Source organism: Quercus suber, unplaced genomic scaffold (genome assembly GCF_002906115.3).
Source record: "Quercus suber isolate HL8 unplaced genomic scaffold, Cork oak 2.0 scaffold_192, whole genome shotgun sequence".
Lineage (NCBI taxonomy): Eukaryota > Viridiplantae > Streptophyta > Magnoliopsida > Fagales > Fagaceae > Quercus > Quercus suber.
Window position 1 is genome coordinate 852,829 of NW_027069650.1, and position 21,709 is coordinate 874,537.

At 35.2% G+C, this 21,709-nt stretch overlaps 1 protein-coding gene across 1 annotated transcript; it reads right to left on the reverse strand.

Annotated features, from left to right (window-relative positions):
* Nucleotides 1-443: 443 nt before the first annotated feature.
* On the reverse strand, nt 444-20,910 carry LOC111988265 (uncharacterized). Its single transcript, XM_065778856.1, has 22 exons — nt 20,802-20,910; nt 19,890-20,018; nt 19,214-19,807; nt 18,455-19,087; nt 17,310-17,378; nt 13,399-13,512; nt 13,051-13,296; nt 11,279-11,326; nt 11,007-11,153; nt 10,075-10,236; nt 9,913-9,975; nt 8,016-8,126; nt 7,822-7,905; nt 7,689-7,736; nt 6,540-6,614; nt 5,808-5,903; nt 4,500-4,580; nt 4,352-4,423; nt 3,294-3,338; nt 3,071-3,154; nt 2,882-2,985; nt 444-1,101 (listed from the first exon to the last, which is right to left on the reverse strand). The coding sequence occupies exons 2-22, from the start codon at nt 19,983-19,985 to the stop codon at nt 984-986; spliced, it is 3,090 nt and encodes a 1,029-aa protein (XP_065634928.1). The 5' UTR covers nt 19,986-20,018; nt 20,802-20,910; the 3' UTR covers nt 444-983.
* Between the last annotated feature and the right edge of the window lie 799 nt (nt 20,911-21,709).

Consider the following 21,709-nt stretch of genomic DNA (forward strand, 5'->3'; position numbering starts at 1 on the left):
AAGGTTTGTAGACTAAATTATGATAGGACACAAACCATAAATTATAATTTACCAAGTAGGTGCAAATTGATTCAATTTTGAGGGCAGAAAAGAAATTTCACCCATTGCCAAAAGCGATTTTTGTTAAATGTCAAAACTTATTGCTAAACACAGCCTGACTTATCGGATATGTGTCCAACCGATATTTGATTCATACTCAGGCGACAGTTCATCATTTATTCAGAGAGTATCGGATCTATATATGCATGATCTACTTTATTGCTATCACTTACAAAATCAGCCCTTTAACATTATTTCAGCTGGGCCCACTATCATGAGCACACAGGGCCCCTTGATTTCCAGTGGAAAAAGACACAATCTCGCCGCTTTAATCAGGGCCTCCATACCTACGCGAAGGGGACCATTGGTGGCTTCAACTGAGCAGCTATCCAACATAATGCATATCAATATAAAACTTTCCCCATATTTGGCATTAGAAAAAATAAAATGGAAGATTGTAGACAAAGAATCGAGCGATAATTGTCAAAAATTACAACCTATGTTACAAAAGGGGGCCGGTGACGGCTTCAACTATATCTATTCAAAGTGACATGACTACTTAACCTACCCCAAACCAGGCAGAAAGTTATAAAAAAAAAAAAAAATCAAAATTTGAAATAATGAAACTACACAAGAAAATGGAAATAAAAATATAAAAATACATACATTAAAAATTTACAACTATAGTACATTCCTTAGAGCAGCTTTAGCAAGGAGGATTCTTTTGGATTGGCAGCTCCTTGACAGAATTGCAAAATCCCAGATCACAGGACTGATGTATATATATTCATCAAGGTTCCACGGTTCAGCAGTCATATATCCAAGCCATCGGGTGCTCTATGATCAATAAATTTGTTCACGACAACTGGAACCACAGGATTGGGACTTACGTCCAAACTGCTCTATAAACAGCTGGTCAATTGTTAAACTCCAAGCTCTACCAATCACGTTGATGTTGCTCCTCGAACTGAAGAACTTGAGTCAGCAGAGTGCAAAGATGATGGGAGATAAGGTTGTTGCATATGGGTTTCATTTGCAATACCAAGAACCGCTAGCATTGATCTGCCAAAATACAAACCTGAAAAGTTAGCTAAAATAACATCAAAATGAAAATGAAGTAATAGGAAGGATAAAACCACGGAGAATACCCGATTTATTGACAAAGTTATTTGACAGTTAACGAGAGAGAACCATATTAGATTTCAAAAAAGTATTCTCATTACAAGAAAACTAAGGTTCCCATAACCTTTTCCCTATTAAATGTCCATATTCTACAACTTCATTAGCAGAAGAAATGCTTGATTATATACAGAATCAGGACCTAGAAGCTGATAACTTAAGAGTGCATTGAATGAGTAGACAACTATGCAATAAGTCAAAGGATGTTTTATCCTTTAGTGATTTAGATCCAAGACACCACTAAAACATGTGTTGTTTTAGAGTTTTGCATATCTGCATCAACTCGCTATTATCATTTTCATCCCCAGAGCCAGTAATATATCTTATTAATTTTCCTTTGACAAGTAAATACTCATTAGTAATATAGACATCCAAGAACAAAGGATGGCTAAAAGAGTCCCTAAAAAAAGGTTACAATCTGAAATTTAAGCAATCAGAAAAGTCAAGGAAGGAGGAAGATGGGATAGTGCCTAAAGCCAACATGGAGTCATAAAATCATTTCAAGAAAGAAGACTACAGGGAAATTTCCCTACAAATTTTGAAGTATATGTTCCATCAATGTTAGTATTAGTTACACATATATGCAACGGTTTCTGACAGTACAATCCCGATGTTATTGTCTAAGGAAATATGAATTACATCTTCATCAGGAGAACATTATCAGATTACCGGAAAGATCGTGTACAAACAGAAATAATAATATTATTGACTGCTTTAGATCCAAAAAAAAAATCTGTGCTAGTTCAAGAGATGCAACTATAAATATGTGCAGGTGATGAATGTTTGAAAGGACTTCAGTCACTTACCCCAAAAAAAAAAAAAAAAAAAAAGGAAAAAAGAAAGAAAGGAATCCACTTTGTACCAATTATCACTTTCACAAACATATTAAGTATTATTACACTTCTACTGCCGAATTTCAACCCAAGGCTGCAATTCTATCATCATCAGGAGAACATTACCTGATCTGTCTACTGGAAAGATCAAGCACAAACTGAAACAAAAATAATACTGACCACTTTGTGACAAAACATCAGTGCTAATTCAAAGAAATCAAACTGCAAGCATGTGCGGGTAATAAATGTAAGAAAGGTCTTCAGTTTGTACCATTTTATTCATGCTTCCACAAACATATTAACTATTACACTTCTAACCAAATTTCAACCTAAGGCTGCAATTATAAATTTTAAATTTCAGCGGTTAACTTGATTGATCTTCTTCATGAATTAAACCCACTTTAATGACCAGAATATCACTCTATGCTAAGCTTTAAAAAGGTCAACAGAGCTACAATTTGATTGAGTATTAAGGCTGCAATTATAAATTTTAAATTTCTGCAGTTAACTTGAGTGATCTTCTTCAGGAATTAAACCCACTTTAATGACCAGAATATCACTCTATGCTAAGCTTTAAAAAGGTCAACTGAGCTACAATTTGATTGAGTATGATGCAGATAATAACTTAAATTCACTGAAATAACATATTGTTAATACACAGCCCTTTTTTGTTTTGTTTTGGGAAAGGGAGGGGGGGGGGGGTGGGAGAGATTAAAAAATTTATAGTAGTATAGGAAATGTCCCCAAAAATTCTAGCTAAACAAAAGGAAGCAACTAGCAGATTTCCTTGACACAGGTTGTGCTGTTAATCAGATCTAAGAAAACTGTACCTAGGAACTGAACTTCTAATACTTGGCTGGCTTGCATGAGCAGTAAGTGGACCTCTAAGGTTAGAATATTTGCTCAGAGCGCTTTCGAGTTGTGGTGGTGGTAACTGCAAGGAACAAAATTTGGCTGGGGCGCTTAGTGAAAATACCACAAGGCAATAAGCACTCCTGATAATTTATATTACATGATACCTGTAACAATACATCAAAAGAATGTGGCTGCGTCTGAGACACACATTTCAGAAAGCCAACCCACAGTTTTGGCATTCTCCACACCTGCACTCAATAGGTACATATAAAATCAGTTGTTCCATAATTATACTTGATAATCAGAATTGTAAAACATAGAGCAAGCTTGATTAAATTTATTATTTGTATGTTTCAAAAAACCTAATTGAATGTTGAGGGAGTGTACCTGTCTAGTCACAAGTTTGGAAAGAATCTCCATAACAAAATCAACCTAAATAGAGAAACCAGATTGTTATTTATAATTTGCATATACCACACAGAGACAAACAATACATTCACATTCAGTGGGATACTTCAGGTCATTAATAGTGACAAATACCACCACAATAACAAAGCCTAGTCCCATGTATGTAGGGGATGCCCCAAATTTTATCTATAACGGATCCATTCATATGAAATTTAATAAAATCTTACGTTAGCCATCAACCTACCACAGCCCTCTCTTTTTTCACCTACCACAGCCCTCTCTTTTTTCCGGGCTTGCGACCAACTGTGAGCAAAATATACGACACAAACTACCAACACATATGAAGAGAAAATCATATTTAACAAACCTACTGAGCTATGTAAATTGATAGATACACCCAAAATGCTTGTTACTTTTGGTTTAAGGCCAAAAATAAGTGGAAAATTTTTTTGGTAAGTAAAAATTCATTAACAGAAAGAAGCAAAAAATCTTCTAAAAAATTTCCCCAAAAAATAACCCGATCACCATTGTGCAATGAAGCAGAGAAAATTTCACAAAGACCATATTTTCAACAAACCCAAGATATATGACTCTAAGTGCTCGTTTGGCCAGCGCGTTGCATCTGGCGTTTGTGTTTTCAGCTCTTTTTTTTTTTTTTTCTCACGCGTTTCCAGCTTTTCAGAGACAAATTTTTACTGTAGCAGTACTGTAGCAGCTACTGTTTATGCACAGTAGCAATAAAGTTTGACTTTTCAGCATAAATTTTACTGTTTACGGACCCACAAATTTCACTTTTCAGCAACTTTTTCATTAAAAATGGATCTCACGATACTATTCACACATGTAAAAATTATTTTGTTACAGTGTTTTTCAGTTTTTAGTTTCAGTTTTCAGTTTTCAGCTGTATCCAAACGAACCCTAAATCTCAAAATTACAGATTTTACCAAGAAGAAGCCAGTCCTGAAATCATTCTCTAACATAAACTCAGCATAGTAAATAGATATACTAATGTAACATATAGAAGGGAAGAATCTTACCAGTGTAGGAAAAGCATCAATTGCCTGAATGACAGTTCTCATGAAAAGAAGAGGTAGAGGAGTTTGATCAACCTGAAAAATACAACTACCACTTACACAGAACTGAAAATAGAGTACATCAACCAGATCATAAATGACAAACACATACCATATGGTTCAATGCCTTTGCCAAGACCTGCTGTGTGAAAACTGTTCGTTGCTCAAAACAGGCTGAGCAAACATCTGTAATCTGAAAACATGAAATGGAAGTATTAAAAAAACATATATAAATAACAATTAATGCAGTGCACAGTAGATACATGGGACAACCACTTTAATACCTGTAAATGAGATGCAAAATGCATAATGCAGCTGATATTTAACAATTAACAAAAATCAGAACTCCTACTAGCTAAATTGAAGCATTGTGCCATCCACTCCATAATTAAATCATATCAAGGATTTGTGCTAGATTTTGAGCAGGGCCAAAAAGCATCCGACCCATTGGGAACCCAACCACTGGGTTTGCATGGTCCAAGTTTCAAGCCAACAGCTATGTTGTGTGGCTTGCGCCATGGGCTTTCTAATTAATTGGAATTTTGGGCACTTAAAAACCAAAATGAATGAAACTTCTTGGGGATATCAAGATTAATGAGTGGCCACAGTTAGAAAAGGTTAAATAATAAACAAACACCTTCTTCAGAAGATGAGACAGCAATTGACAACCGATGAGCAAAGATGTCTACCAGCAATTGCAACAAAGCATTAGTCGGAGACTAATTTGATCGAAATTGGTGGCACCAAAGGACCGAAAGAAAATATCACACTGGAATAGGAAGTGAGAAAACATATGATTGCTAGAGAAAGTTTAGGGGGTATATGACTTTAAAATGAACTAAATGGCAAAAAAAGGAACTATAAAGTCGCCTTCAAGTGATGAGGAATGAGGAATGGCGAAGCACTGCATTTAACATTGTAAATTTTAAGTCAATAACATTAATATTCTCATTTATTACAGATTATTATATTTAATATAATTTTATTGAAAAAGATATCCAAATTTTGTTATTAAATAAATGTTGCAAAGAAAGTAATATTCAACCTATCTTTAACTCCTAAACAAACACCAACTTATCCTTAGCTAGGTTTAATCTGTCACTACTAAGGTAACAGGTAGGTGAGACTGGAATCTTAGCACCCACTTAAACCCCAGGATTACACTAGGTGCCTTACTCGATATGCCCAAATTTCATTCTAAACTCGTCCTTTTCACTTATATATACAATCAGGACCACTTTTACAACATCAAAAGACTACAAGACTATATTATGTGAAAATTGGGACTGAAGGCAGAAGCATGCAGGATGGGCACAATATGAATATGCAGTTCAAATGTTATCTTAATAGTCTTAACATATGGAAAACATAAGGCTTGCATCACGTATAAAAACAAGTACTTTTAAATATAAAGACATGCCTTTTTAAGTGCAAGGCCATCTTTCTCGGGAACTATGTGATGGATGGCAACCAACACTTCCACAGGTGTTAAAGCTGGACCCATATGAGCTGAACCCTGCCATGAACAAATATTAACTCTCAGCAACTTTTGTTGACTTGGGGTGGGGGAGAGGGAAAATAAAATAACACTATATATGTGTGTGTGTGTGCGCGCGCGTGTGAGAAGCAAATGCTATCATACTGCTAAATGAATTAAATGTGAAGTAATGAGAAATAAACAAATGAAGCATAATCTAATAATTTCAATTCTGGACTGAAATTCTGATTGAACAAGTGCATGAGACAAGCAATTAATTGTGCTAGATGCATAAATGATCAACACAAGCAAACCGCTCTTTCTTTTTGTAAATTGGTAAAATGCATGCACACCTAGTGGGTCTTGAACCCACTACCTCACCCAACACCTAACACAAGCAAATTATTCATAACATCCAGACATACGTTCAGAAGTTTTCAAGAATAATCCAAAAAGTTAAGGAGCCTTTACTTAAGCTCAGTCACAACTAGAATCAATTTACCTTTTACCTTCTAACAGAGAAATCAACAGAAGAGTACATATTTCAAATATTTAAGGTCCCAATCTTAAGAACAAAACTACATGTCAAGGAGTCCAATGAAAAGGGAGAAAATAAGAGTTCTCTCTTTATGTTTCCATTATGAATTATCAAAAATTGAGCATTCACATTTTTACCTGCAGTATGTGAGCAAGTGCCGTCTGGAACTTCTCTAACGGAAGTTCAACAAGCCGAGGGAAAATAGGTAAAACCTGCTAGCATAAAAAGATTAACATCCACACATGAAAACATCCAAGTCAAGTAAATAATACATCAAAGTTCAACAATGCAGCTACTTTTTTACAACAACAATAATTATTATTATTATTACGAGGAACAGCCAGGCCCCATTTAGTGGTGCCCCAATAAACCCCAGATTCCTACAGTAGCCTGTAAACCACAGGTATTGGGTGAAACCCAGGACTCAAATACAAGACCTCAAATTATAACACCACTAAGGCTTCCATTTGAGGCATACTCTTGCACGGACTGTGATGAGTGAGTATTACTTCTTAGCTAGTGTTTAAGGACCGATGAGAACGCTATTCTTTCACTAAAATGACATATTCCTGCGAATGAAAATCATCTTGAAGATTTTTTTTCCCTTATAAAATTTCATAATGAGTCTTGTCTTCAGTAAGATCCAGATCCAAGTGCATTAGGGGACACCTTTGGGTTCATCTTAGAAGGCTTATGTCGTGAGAAATAATGTATATCAAAAAATGTAGTGTGAAATAATATGATCAAAAGAATAGAGTTAACCTCAACATGGAGAGTTTAATGACCAATGGACACAGCACTTGGTAAGAAGACCCAATGTAGTCTATGGAGCACCAATAGCAATGGAATGGACAAGATCATTACTCCAGTGTCATTAAGTTTGTGGTGAGGGATGCCAAAGAATCAGCTTTGGCATATAGTGTGATGTGGGGAAGCCTTTAGGATTTATTTCCTGATTTGTTCTTGATTACCAATGATAAAGAAACATGGGTAGAGTCTCATTTAGTTTCTTCGGGGAAGGAGTGTATCGAGCTTGAAATTTAGATTTGTGCATGCATTCCATGATTGGAAATTATAATACGTATCTTATAAATTATAATTCCCCCTCCCCCACCCCCCCAAGTCAACAAAATTAACCAACACAATTGGACAACTTGATTTTAAAAAATGAAAATAAAATTTAACCAACACTTCAAGTTAATAATTAATTTTACATTTTAGAGCGAAATCGACACATACAATCATATAATAAGTAAATATAATAATAAAAAATTTGTGAAACAAACCTCATTTTTGGAAAGTGAAGACAACATTGGAATAAGAATTGTGACATCCTGCAAAGAACAATAATCTATGTGAGGACCAAGATGCAAAATTTTTACATTGGTAATAGAAGAAACTTTTAATTATAAGAAAAACCTTTAATTTAGTTTCATATAAATGTTTAACAGTGGCTATCAGATCAGAAGAAGGCGTCGTCTCTTGAGTCAATATTTCCAACACCTTGCCAGAAAAACAAAACCACTATCAGCATCATTCATGTGCAGAACATCTGAGAATAAAAGAATGGTTCAAGGTTAAAACAGCTTACAAAAACTATAAAAGGAACCTACCAGTGTCAACAGATTTTCACTCCCTTGAGGTGGATCTGATATTATATGGAGCAATTCAGAACAGGATGACCCTAGGGACCTTATAAGAATAGGGATATGGCGATGGAAAGCCTGCACCACCCAAATAGGTTATAGAGTCATAATTAATGTGTACATATAGTCAATATATATACACACATATATACATATGTGTGTGTGTGTCACATTTATTATGTAAAATTTGTCAAACAAGGCCTAGTTTAATAGAAATGACAGAAGATTTATGTTACATTAGCAAGCATGCAGCCAATCTGGCAAGATCTCTCAAAATTTTGACCACATAGAAATAAATGAGCGAGTATCTTTATTTCCATAAAATTGGTATTCCTTAATCCCATCTCCAATGAACAAAATTATGTTACCACAATAGACAGGAAAAACTAGTAGTGGCACTATTCAGTTTAACAAGTTTGGAATTAACAACAGGTAACTGCTAATTTCTTTCTTTCTTTTGTTTTTTGTTTTTTATTTTTTATATGTAAGAGAATAATTTATTAGAAAGAAGGAATGCTTAAACTCGAGCACCCTTAAAGATTACAAATGAACACTCATGAGGTCCAAAAAATGGACAATAGAACTACAAGACACCCCTCAATAACAACATATTATTAAAATATATATATATATATATAATAAAATAAAAATTCTCAAAAAGCTATTCTTCATATCTTGCATAGATTGCGCTTTGTTCTCCAAAGTCTGGCAATCCCTCTCTCTCAAATTAACCAGCATAATGCAATGTGGCGTAGCTTGCTACACAACCCTATTATGATGACTTCCAAACACCCCTCTCCAGAAGGTTACCAAAATCAAGACTTGGCCTGGCATTACCCAGAGTACCCACAAGCCGCAAATGAAAAAGACCACGGCTTTCTAGCAATAGTGTGATGCAGCAACAAGTGCTCAATTGTTTTACTACTGCCATTATACATCACACACCTATTAACAACCACTAGCTTCTGTTTAACAAGATTATCTATACTCAGTATGGAATTCAAAACTGTTGTCCATACGAAAAAAGCTACCTTATGAAACTTAACCACCCCAAACACCTTTCCAAGGGAAGGAGTTGGGTGGACGCTGCAAGTATGCGTAACAGGATCAAACACTAAACTTCCCTTTCCCATCTAGAGTCCAAAGTAAACAATCTTCATTCTCTTCTACAGCCTTTCTGGACAAAGTAAATCCATCAACTCATTCACCCCTTCTAGCTCCCAAGCATGGAAATCCCAAAAGAAATGGGTGCAAGGACTTCCTAGATTGTCACCCATCCTAGTACTACTCTTGCTCAAACATGCATAACTGTGGAGTTTAGATGAGATTCGGTGCAAACAAGAGGATGGGACTATGGAATGTAGACCTAAACTAAACTGAAGGCCTAGAGCTTCACCACAAAAATCATTTACAGAAAAATTCCAAGATAAGAACATTTCAATCATGCAGAAATATAATCCATAATTGCCTGTTCATTTGTTTGGTTACTTAAAGTGGAAGACCCAATCAAACCAACCCTAGAAGAAAATGTCAGCCCAAAACTGGAAGTTGTCTACAAAGGGTTACTGTTAGTGGCTCTATAATTTGAACCAATTCAAATTGAACCTAGATAGTTTCCACAGAGTTTGCTTTCTACTTTTTTCCTCTTCTGATTCATTCCCACATATTTCTGGGACTAAAGAGCCTCTTTCTGCATAAATTTTCAAGAAAACCTACTATAGTTGCAAACAGCTAGCTTAACCAAAGCTGTTACAAGTTCCAACTACCACAAGACAAAAAGACAATGCAATTTAGCCCAAACTTTTTATTAAAAAATAAAAATTAAATCAAATTAAATTAAAATTAAAAAATAATAAATAAACACCTGCTTTACAGATTTTGGGGCTTGACAGTAATTATTAAACACAAGTTGAAGAAGAATGGGTTTCTGCAAGGAAAGAAAACCCTTGTCAATATAACCAAGAAATCAAGTGTATTGAAGCAACTATCTTCTAGTCACCAGTTCATGAAGCAAACATAGGCAAACCTTTGTACATAAAGCAAAAAACAATGAAATGAGTCGTTGAGCTTCATGCAATGACATAGAAGTGTTCCTCACTAATGGTTGTGCACTCCTTACAGAGTCATTCTCAGAAGTTCCAGGCTCTGAAACCTGAGAACCACTAGTGGATGTTTCCTGGCTTTCAACCTGAAAAGAAATACACAGGAGGAAAAAATCAGAAACTAAAACCAAAAGAAAGAAGGTCCCTTTCTCCCAGCTGCCCCAGAAGTTCATTTTTTATGGCAAAAGTTCTAGATAAAGATCAAATTTTTTTTCTTGCGACCTAAACAGCTACTGTTAAATTATATCAACCCCAAAATCCACCCATTAGTGTCCAAGTGCCTTGCAGGATTGATGATCAAAATTTATCACATCAATCAACCCTTCAGAGTTTTTTTTAGGAAAAAAAATGGTAAAATACAAAAACTGCCCCTGAGGTTTGGATTAATACCGTGCATTAGTTGAACTTTTTAAAAATACGCAATTTGCTTCCTACGCACAAACGACACCTAACACTGTTTAAATGTTCCCTGCTCCTAAGTCCTTTACTTCCTTCCAACAACTTGTCTCCACTGCACAAGTCTCACAGTGATTGCATTATGGGAATTATATGCACAAAGGAGTGTCTGGGTAGCCAATAGTAGATAAATGGCAACCAAAGATGGAGAAGGAAGCAGGAGGAGCAGGGGAATTTTCAATCAGTGTTAAATGACTTTTGTGCTTAGGGAGCAAATTGGACATTTTTGAAAAATTATGGTAGTAACTGGCATTAGGCCAAACCTCAAGGATAGTTTTTGTATTTTATCCAAAAAAATATAGCTTTCAGAGTTTCAACACAACATACCAGGAGGAATCAACTAACGCAGAAAAAAGAATATAATAAGGAGAAAAGTGTTTAAAGAATATATGATATATACCTCCCCTTCGACTCTTTGCTTGGAGAACCCAGACTGTGAAAGTTCTATATCTGAAACATGCTGATCTACAGCAGCCAGCAACATATTTCTTGCAAATTGCTCTATACTGTCTGATATGTAGCTTAGCTGATAGAGCTTGTTTGCCACCTGCCCATCACAAACAAATGAAAAATTGATGCATTATTAGCATAAAGAAAATGTACAATATAATTTTTGCATCCCATATGAAGACAAAACTGTTAGAATCAACAATTTAAGTCAAGTTAAAATACCAGCCGGATTGCTCTGGCTCGAATCTCATCTTGTGAATGGACAGCGCACTGCAATGAGACAATAAATACATGAATAGAAATACAACAGATATCAAACTGTAGATATATTTAGGTATTAAGACAGAGACAACGAGATCCTCAAGAGTAACAATCTTAAAACTTTGTTTTGGAGGAAAAGAGAGTGTAAAACACAGTTGTTATCAAACAAGTCATAACATGCACATCATGTTGTTCTACAAGTCTATAGAATATGAATAAATATTTAACAAAACAAAAACCACACATCATCTTCCCCTTCACCTTGAAAGATTTTCTTAGTATACAACAGTGTTAGAATGATGATTAAATTCACAATTTCCAAATAACTTACGTTTTTGGGACAAGTGGTAGTCTATCATAGTATCAAAGCAGGTGGTACTGAATTTGAACTTTGTCTCCACTCGATCTACCATTTTAAAAGGTTAAAAATCCTACATGTTGGGCCCCACTGGGGAGTCAATGCCCACACATTAAAGAGAGTGGTAATAATGGTTAAATGATTTAATTTATCATTTCCTAATAGCTTAACATTTTGGGACAAGTGATAATTATCAAATAAGAAATAATAAGCTTTTTTTAATTGTCCTATAGCTTATGAGTTGTGGTCCACGGTTTTTTGTTTGTTTGGTATTCATTGGGTTATGCCATATAAAGTTAGCGAGTTGCTGACTTCTTGGCAAGGCAAGTTTGGTAGGCATCAAAATATAGATTTATAGAGGTTTGTGCCACATTGTTTGTTTTGGTGCTTATGGCAGGAGCGGAAAGCTAGATACTTTGAGAATTGTGAACAATCTATTCTTGACATTAAATCTTTCTTTTTCCATACTCTCCTTGATTGGAGTGAAGTTTTGCCTTTTTATACTTGTTTTTCTCTCTCCGATCTTATTGATTGTTGTAATCTAGGCTCTTGATTTGTGCCACTCTAGTACACTTCCAGTGTACTTGGTTGGTTTTTTCTAATAAAATTTCTTACTTACTAATCAAAAAAAATTATCAAATGAGAAACAAAATTACCCAATAATTCAATGTAGCAAAAAAATACTGAGTCATAGCACTCTCCCAAACAATGCTAAACTCAATTTCCTTTATACATGTTCATGGCATGGAGAATGAAGAGAAACACAAGCCCAGAAGGTCATGTGTGCCTCTGTATAATTATTTATAACTATTTTATTTATACTTAAAGATGAAATATTCTAAGCATTACTTTATATATATGGATCCAATAATTAAGAATTAGACCCATTCAAAAATAAATATATATAAGAACTTGGACCAAACTAATTCTGTGCCAAAATTAAATTTGATTCAGTTATACTTCGCTATAAGATTTGATGTGGGCAAGGCCAGCTAAAAACGAGGCAAAGTGCAAATTGAGTGTGTGATTCAATCAAATTGACTTAATCCTATGAAGACCTCGCCAGCAGGCTACCTGGCAACTTAAGTATTGTTGCATGTTCTATGAAGTTATATGGTGCTAGGTCAGTATCATTTAAACAAAAACCAAGGAAAACTCATTCAAGATTGATACATGATCCCAAAAACAGGTTTTCAAGTGATTGATAATCCCATACACAAAAAACGTAATGTTATAAGAAAATCTTTTCCTGCAAGTCTCAGCATCCAAATAATTCCCTACATGTCGGAGAGGAATGCAGACAAACATTATAAATGATAAATAAAGCATTTGGTTACAATAATTTTAATGCTATGAGACTCTTATGTCAAGTTACCTTCAAAGCTATATCTAAGCAGGATTGCCGATTAAGCGGGCGCCCCAAAATCAAAATCCAGACAGCCCCAAGGCCCTGAGTAACACGCTCAACATCACGTACATCTTTTCCGCGGTGATCAGTAACATCAGCGTAACAGAGTTCATCTAATAGTTCCAAGGCTGAGTCAGGCAAAAGTGGGACTTCACCAAAAAGTCTACTAAAGGACTTATCAGAAGCTGGAAAAGAGTCCAGCAGAGATTTGGCCTACGTTGAAATAGGGTAAATGCATCTCAGTTCACACACAAATGGAAAAGAACAAGAATACATTGAGAATAAGTTGGTGAACCAGCTAAAAGATGCACCTACCACTGCCAAGAGGAGCTTTTCATACACAACAGCAGCAACTGAAGAGTTTTCCACAGAATCCAAAATCATGAGAGTGTGCAGATGATACAAGACATTCAATATAAGTTCATGCCCCTGAAAACCAATTTTTTTAATATTAAATTACAAAAGGGTTAAAAAAATTCATCAGAAAGCTTAACCCATTAAATATATGCTCAGTATTTCAATTCAATGTTATAATTGACATCCAAAGCTTGACTGACCTAGAAAATTAACCTCAAAACACCATATCCAAAAGTCTGAACATTAGGAGTAGATGAAATAAAACTGAGCACATGAATAGGAGCGCATCAAACACAATAATCCCAAAACAACAATGAAGAAAACCATGCATAAAAAAGCAAACTTGAAAAGATACAGTCCACAAAGTGTACAATGAGTATATGATTAAAGTCACGGAATGGATTGCAAAGAACCTTGCAAGAGACTTGGGTAGAATCTATTAGACCCACATATCATAAATCAAGCTGCCAACATATGATGCAAAGGTCCATGCTATCAATCCAGTCAACTATGAAGGCCCAGATAGCAAAGAATGGTATCAATCAAACCATTTTTTTTTTTTGTTGAAATCAGCCCACAAGTTTGGCTCCATTACCAACAAATCACTCATCTTTGTCTTTTCTACCTTCAGCTATTAGGTTCTGAGTTTATATTGCGGCTCATCTACATATAAAAGCTTAAAATGAAAAGATAAAGATAGATCTGTTAAAAATAATCTTTTAAATCCACTGCAGTTACATGCCTCTCTTTTTTCTTTCCCTTGCATCAAGAAGCAGAAGATGAAATCATGCCAAAAAACAGAAATGCTACTCGAAAGAAATCCAAGAAAAACTTGGGGATATGTAAATGTCAGGTAAAAAGAATATCATTTCATTTTAGTTTGTTTTAGGATTGACTTAATGTTGCAAAAGAAAAAAAAAATTAATAAAAAAAATAAAAGTAATAATGATGATAATAAAAATAAAAACACATGGTTATTAGAACCATACCTAATACTGACTTGGACAAGGATTGGGTTTCAGTATAACCAGTTGGAACAGCTAGATTTTTATTAGTTAAATACTTATAGGTTAGTCATAAATCCACCCATGGGTCTTGAATACCACGACCTCCTCCATTCCATCATTAAGGGAGGAAATACCAGTTGAGCTAAAGCTCATTGACAGATAGTAGAAACGAGAAAAATAGTAAAACTTAAGAAAGAAGTCCTGACAGGTCAATGGTGTTGATGCTTTGTTTTTTTTGTTTTTTCTGGATTAGTCCCAATGGTGTTGAAGCTAGATATTCACACTCAAGGTCACAGCTTCAAGAAGCCTTGGAAACAATTTACAATTTTAGATGATGGTTAATTACAGCTATCTACCCTTAAATTATGGGGATATTTGCAACGCTCCCTCTAGAATACAAAATTTTACAATTAACAACCTAATTCAAGTTTAATATACAATTTCTGCCCACCATTTAAATCAACGTCTAAATTAAATTAACCGGCATGTTTCCACTCTACATAGGGGAATTTGCAATGTGCACCTTAATTACAAAAATTCTGCACTAAACAGTCTAATTTAAGATTAGACTACCCAATAATCTGTTAATTTAGACACCAATTTGGATAACGGGTAAAAATTCCCAGTTAATCTAAAATTAGGGTACTGACACAAAATTTTGTAATTTACAGTACACATTGCAAATGACCTCATAATTAAGGTGGAGAGCCACAATTAACCATTGAAGACATTTGAACAGATTAGTTCAATTTGGTTTTAACTATCCTGTTTATTATCAGTTTTCCTTAAAATTCAAAATGATTTGGCCCTTTTTTTACTGGTTCACTTGCATATTTAGAATGATGTAAATACCAAACTGGAAACTGGCTAATCACGATTCCAAATGTAAAACCACCAATCCAAAAAATTCTGATTTTTTTTTTTTTTTTGGATAGGTAATAAGACTTTTATTGAGAGAAAAAAATGAACATCATGTTCACGATAGTGAACACTTTGAAACACTTTGAACAAGTAAACAAAAACAAAAAGATCAAGAGCTAGAGGAAATAGAAACTAAAAAAATCAGATACAGCAGTATAGTTCGTACACCCCCAAACACAAGAAAATTCTGATAAATATGCAAGAAACTTGACAAAAAACTAAACTAAAAGAAATGGGAAGAGTTCAATTATATGGCACTGCACAATCAAAAATAAAACAAAAGCAAGATTTCTTTTCTTGAAAGGAGAATATTGAAGGATCTAACCAATTTTTTATGGTACCCCTTATTAAATTACCAATTGTCCCAAAAGTTTAAGCTATTGGAAAATGGTAAATTTATTCATTTAACCACATACCTCTAACACTCCCCCCCTCAAGTGTGGGCTCAAACTCTCTATTAATATGTGAGACCAAACATGTGAGATTTTAGATGAGAGGTAGAGTGAAAGAGACAAGGATCAAACTTAGGACCTCCATCATGGATACATTACCGATTGTCCCAAAAGTTTAAACTATTGGGAAGCGGAAAATTTAATTATTTAATCACATACTTCTAACACCCGTAATCTTGCCATGGACTCGGTAGTTGGGTGAAAGGGGATTCCTAAATTTAAAGGTCAACTATGTCCCCATTTCATAACTGATAAAATAATTCTCTTTTCCCATTCCAGAAAATCAATTCATTGAGTTTCTTTCTTCTCTTAGAATTGTCCCTTGAGTTATTTTTCTTTGATTTTGTTTGTTGCTTTTGCTTGTGTTCACCATCATGAACACCATGTATTTTCTTTCTTCGTTTTTTTTTTCATCACGGTTAATATTACTCTAATTACCTTTTAAAAAAAAAAAAATTTAAAAGCATGTTGTGTCTCTTGTTCCCAAGGACATTAAGGTCATGCATGGACATCCTTTAGACAAAACATTTCACCATAGAAATGGTTAGGTCCTTTAGAAAAAGTGAAATTTAAGTTTACGTAGAACATGCTATGAGACACAAGGTGACAATAGAAAAGCTTACCTAGAGTATGACAACATGGCTATGTGACATAAGAGGACAATAGAAAAAGCTTATGCAGAGTATGACAACATGACAACCGTAATATGCCAAATCAAACATAATGTAGGAAGGAAACCCTAAATGGCTTTGCCAATAGAATGACTATAGGTTACAACCTAAGCACTAACAAAACAATGCTCGAATACATCTAAAGAACCTTAGACCAGCCAAAAATAAATAAAGAATAGTTTTTTTTTTTCTCGTTTCTCTCCTTCTTGCCTCAGAAGCTTGTCACTATGCAACCTTCACAACATTTTCCATCCACAAGACTTGGAAGGTCAAATCAAATGTCCCAGTTAGGCAGGGACATTTGAACACTCAAATTACAAATATCATAGGCCTAAACATAGGTAAGAACACCCAAAGCATACAAATGTTTGTGATGATATGGGATCATTTCTCCTGAAGCTTTATCATTTTTCCTCTTTTTTTTCCTTGTATGCTACTCACCTCTTGGGGCTTTATCATTTTTCCTTCATTATTTTTTGTAATGTTTTTCTCTTGGTAAGTTACAAATGCACCTAGTGGGTCTTGAATCCATGACTTCACCCTCCATTCCAGGAGGAAGTGTCATTTGAACTAGTGTTATTTGAGCTAGAGTCATTTTTCCATTTTCCTTTTCCCAGATAAATTTTCACAGAACTGTACTAAATACCTTGGAATTAAGTAGAAGATATTTAAAGAAAATGTGGTGGATAGATAACATATTTCTGGCCCACAAATACCAGCAATTATACTGAACAAGAATTATTCACAGACAAACTTCAGGATAGTCATCCAGACAAAACAAACAAAAAGAGGATCAGCAAGCTTAATGACAGAGATACCTTTTGTCTCTGGTATTCCACAACAACATGTTTTTTCAGCATCATAATAATGTCATCATCAGCACCAATCTGTGAAAGGAGGAAAAATCAAAATGTAATTCTATAGACATCATATTAATGGAACATTAAACTATTTTTTTATAGAGGTCCATATACTGTTTATATAATTCAATATAGATTTACTTAAATACTGAACTTGGTGATAGAGCATTTGTATTGCAGTTGGCTAAACAATGTGATAACTTTTACTTTGTTTTTCCTGAATAATGGGATAACTTTTATTTATTTAAAAAAAAATGTTAAATGGAACAAGAGAATTATAGATGTTAAGATGCACAGGTTTAGATAGCAACGTCCAGAACCACGTTTACAAAAGCAAAAACATTTACCAACTCAGCAAGTTAGTTACTCCCACTGATCATTTCACCATCAATTAAATTTTAGCATCTTGGACTTGTGTGCTGTCAAGGATTTCAATTTTATTAATTACCAATATCGCTTGCTAAACATGAGAAATTAAACCTCTGTGACACCATATAGACGTGAATAGTGACAGGGGAACAGCTTATTATGCAATTAGCTGTAGAAGTCCATTCACACAGCCTACCAGAGCCACAGCATCAGACAACAACAGAAATAACAATTTAAGTGGGTTTTAGAGTGGGTTGAGAGGGCAAGAATAACCAATAACCCACAAACTATCTTCTAACCCAAGGAGAACAAAGTGCAGCACAGATTTGTGACAAAATCATCAGAAAAGAGGTGATGACCGGCATATGACGGTAACATACTGAAGAACACTAATATGTATCCAGTAGATACTAAACCTTGTTTGCAATATATTTTAGAGAAGTTTCCCAAGACCAGTCATCTTTTAAGTATACTAGAGTACCAACAGAAAGTGCAGAGTTATGCCAAACACAAAGTATGTATGCCTGCTTTCATTTAGGCATTTGTTTGTCTGTGAATAGACACACACTGACCTATAATTCCAGATTGTTTATGGCATTCTCAGCTACTAATGCTGAACATGCAAGCTGTGGCATTCATCACTCCAAAGAGCAGATCCAGCTGTTTTACTTGATTTACAAATTTATAACAAAAAATTCACAAATTTGCATTTGAACAATCACAAGACAACCTACCTGAGCAACCAATCGAGCAAGTAATGCCATACGAATCTCACTACAATCAGTCCCACATGAATGCTTGTATGATTCAATAATTTGTTCAATTGCCAATTTTCTCAAACTTCTTTCCTGTTCTTGTGTTAGCTCCACATATGATGGAAGCAGAGGTAAATCTTGACAGGTATCTTCAGATGCAGATGCAGCTGCATTTGAAACAGTTGGAGAATGCTGATCAGATTCTAGAAAAGATGGTGTCTCAACCCCATTTGTCACTACATCATCTGAAAACTTCATTGCAAGTGAGTCCTCATCAACTTTGTCAACAGGAGAAGGTGCAGGATCTGAAGAAGGATCAACCTCTGGGATCAGGTCAATTTCCTCGGCTCTGTCCAGAATGTCCTCTTTGGGAGTTAGTTGATCAGTGCTAGAAACCAAAGGACTTTCCAAAATCTTATCTTCACTTTTGATCTTGGAAATGAGAGTCGTGGAAGGATTTTCAAGAGTGTTCACAACAGGAAGTGAAACATGTTTACTCAAATAAATATTAGCGTCAAACTCAGATTGCAGAGCTCCAGTGTCCTCTGCAGTAGGTATGGAAGGTACCCCAGCAGGGACTGTTACACGGCGTGGATCCAAGCGACGGGGATCCTGTAAAAGCTACTAGGAGTTCATTTTAACGTATTTAAATATTTAGATTGTAACGGATTGAAATAAATTCAATAGTAGCGATAGATACACATTCATGAATAGCAATTGAAAACTGGAGAAGTTTACCCTGCGTGGATCACGCTTAGAATCAGCAGGGAGGGTATTGACTGGAGGTGTATCAGACAATGATGAATTAGTTGCAGTAGTTGAAGAAAGAGCTGCTTGTGCACTGACATCTGGAGATTCAACAGAACTTGTTAAAGCAGATATTGAAACAACCTGGGATGGGCTACTTAGAGAACCCATTTGTCGAGTTGCTGACAAGTTCCCAAGCCTGGTTAACGGTGGAGTCGTCTTAGGCAAGTGCTTCATATTTGTTATGACAATATCAGCCAACAGATCCGGATGGATTTTTGATATAAGGATTTCAAGTGATTCAGCACCTCTTTCTCCTTCTGCAAGCAAAGCACCAATCATGGCAATCATTTGTTCCACAGGGGTCAGTTGACCATCCAACACAGGAGATACTCCATTAACAGGAACAGAATCCTGCCCAGAATCATTTACTTGAACTGCCAAAGTTGACTGGATGTCAGGACCATAACGGATTCGCTTGGAAGCCACCTCATGACCATTAACTGGCTCTTCATTGTCCAGAGTCATATACCTTCTTTTTAACAAATCACCTGATACAGGCAGCTGGCTTGATAATTGATCCTCCTAATCAGAAATTTAAAACCACTGAGTAGATTCAAATAAATAAGAAATTGCTAAATGTCAAGCACACTAACTCTGAAATTACCTTGCCTAACCGAGCTTCACGTGAAGCACGCTCAGTGTTTTTAATCATTTTATCAACCTGCCGGATAACCTGATCAGCTGCATCCCCAGCATTCATAGCACGGAGAGCCCTAAGCAATCTTTCCCTTGACTGAAAATGAAACAGAAGACCCAATGTCAGGCAAAAGACCAGGTGAACAACAGCAAAACTTTTGGGGCCTTTTGCATTGATCATATAAGACCTACTGGGCCTCACCATTTCTTCGCTTTACTAGCATGTATGCCTACAAAGAGCCCAAGAAACATAACGATTTGTCTGAAGCTTCTTTGCTACCTAAACAAATTCTTAATTATCCATTGTCCATTTGGGATACCTTAAATTCATTCGCTAATTTGAGTTAAAAATGATTTGGGTACAGCTGTATTTAGAAAAAAGCGAGACTTAGAAACTAAGCCGGCTTATAAGCTTAAACAACCAGGCTCTAAAGATGAAAACAAAATGATCCACCAACTAAATTAAAAATCTGGACATAGAAAAAGGAACATAGGGTTGTTTTGGAGTCAATATTAAGTATTGCATATTCTGCTCTTCCATGTTCCATGTAGTGTTGGAAATACAGGGGACAGTATAAACTTTTCAGATTACTCCAAGATACACCATTTTAGAAGTGTTCCAGTTGGCCAAAAAGAAATTAACTGAAAAATCCACATTTCAAGGTCATATTAAGCAACAGAAGCAATGTAAATATCCCTAAACAAAGTAAAATAAAAAATTTATTGCTTAAAGCATCAGTGACTCAAACTTTATTTCATCTGATTTAAAGCGCAGTTCTTCATGAATTTACAGTTAAAGAATTTATCAAACATAAATAAAAGAAAATAATGCAAAATGTAAAATGTAAATTGTAAATTGTAAATTGTAAAATTACTTTACCTCTATGATGGCTGGATATGTACACCTTAGGAATCCCAAAAGCGCAGTTCTTAATGAATACTGGACACTAGCAACATGACATCCTTTGACCGTCTCAAAGTCTGGATCAAAATCAAGCAGAGCAGAAAGAACAGTACTATAGTGGAGAGGCCTCTTCCGTGCTATGGCTGTTAGACTGAAAACAAATAAATAGGTTTTAGACCCATAAACAAATTAAAAATGAAAAATCATCCATAGTAAGAGTTGCAGAAGGAAGAAAAGTGCAACCAACATTTCCATCAGGTATTCAAATAAAAAAAAGTTAACATAGTGAGATGAAACACGTGGGCCAGTTGAACAACTAAAACAAGGCCTAAATGATAATACAGACAACAAAGGAAAAAAATCAACAAAATATATTCAGATTCAAGCCCTGTGAGATAAAAAGTCAAATTCTAGCACATATAAAACACACACATACGTGCTCATGCACATCTGCACACTGACACCTGACACACAAAGTAACACAAGCTGCAGAAGCCACCAAAATAAAAGTAAAGAATCATCTCAATGTTACTGAATGACTATCAAAGGATTAACTGAAAAAAGTTCACATATTAGGAGTTTTAAGAACCTCTAGCATGACTTTTATAAAAAATTTGATTGAGCAAGATAATTTCATTTAAATTTAGACATAAGGTATTTGACAAAATCCTAACATTTGTGTTGTGACAACAGCCAGTAGTTTCAAAGATTACAACGCCTTCAAGCATAAACCTTACAGCACACTGGATACTATTAAGCAAGGCAACATGGAAAGGTGGTGTCCAACAAGGCAACCATAAGAACTAGATGAACTAGAACACAAGTGGAAGTACACAGTAGAGTATCCAAAGGGTCAGCAAATAATCAAGTCCTAATAGAATTTA

What these genes read in the sequence shown, in the direction of transcription:
- LOC111988265 (XM_065778856.1), bottom strand. Translation starts at nt 19,985, where the DNA reads ATGAATGCTGGGGATGCAGCTGATCAGGTTATCCGGCAGGTTGATAAA. An exon ending in CAAAGGCATTGAACCATATG is followed by an intron (nt 4,424 to 4,499) that starts GTATGTGTTTGT and finishes TGTATTTTTCAG; the next exon opens with GTTGATCAAACTCCTCTACC. An exon ending in CCAAACTTGTGACTAGACAG is followed by an intron (nt 3,155 to 3,293) that starts GTACACTCCCTC and finishes TATTGAGTGCAG; the next exon opens with GTGTGGAGAATGCCAAAACT.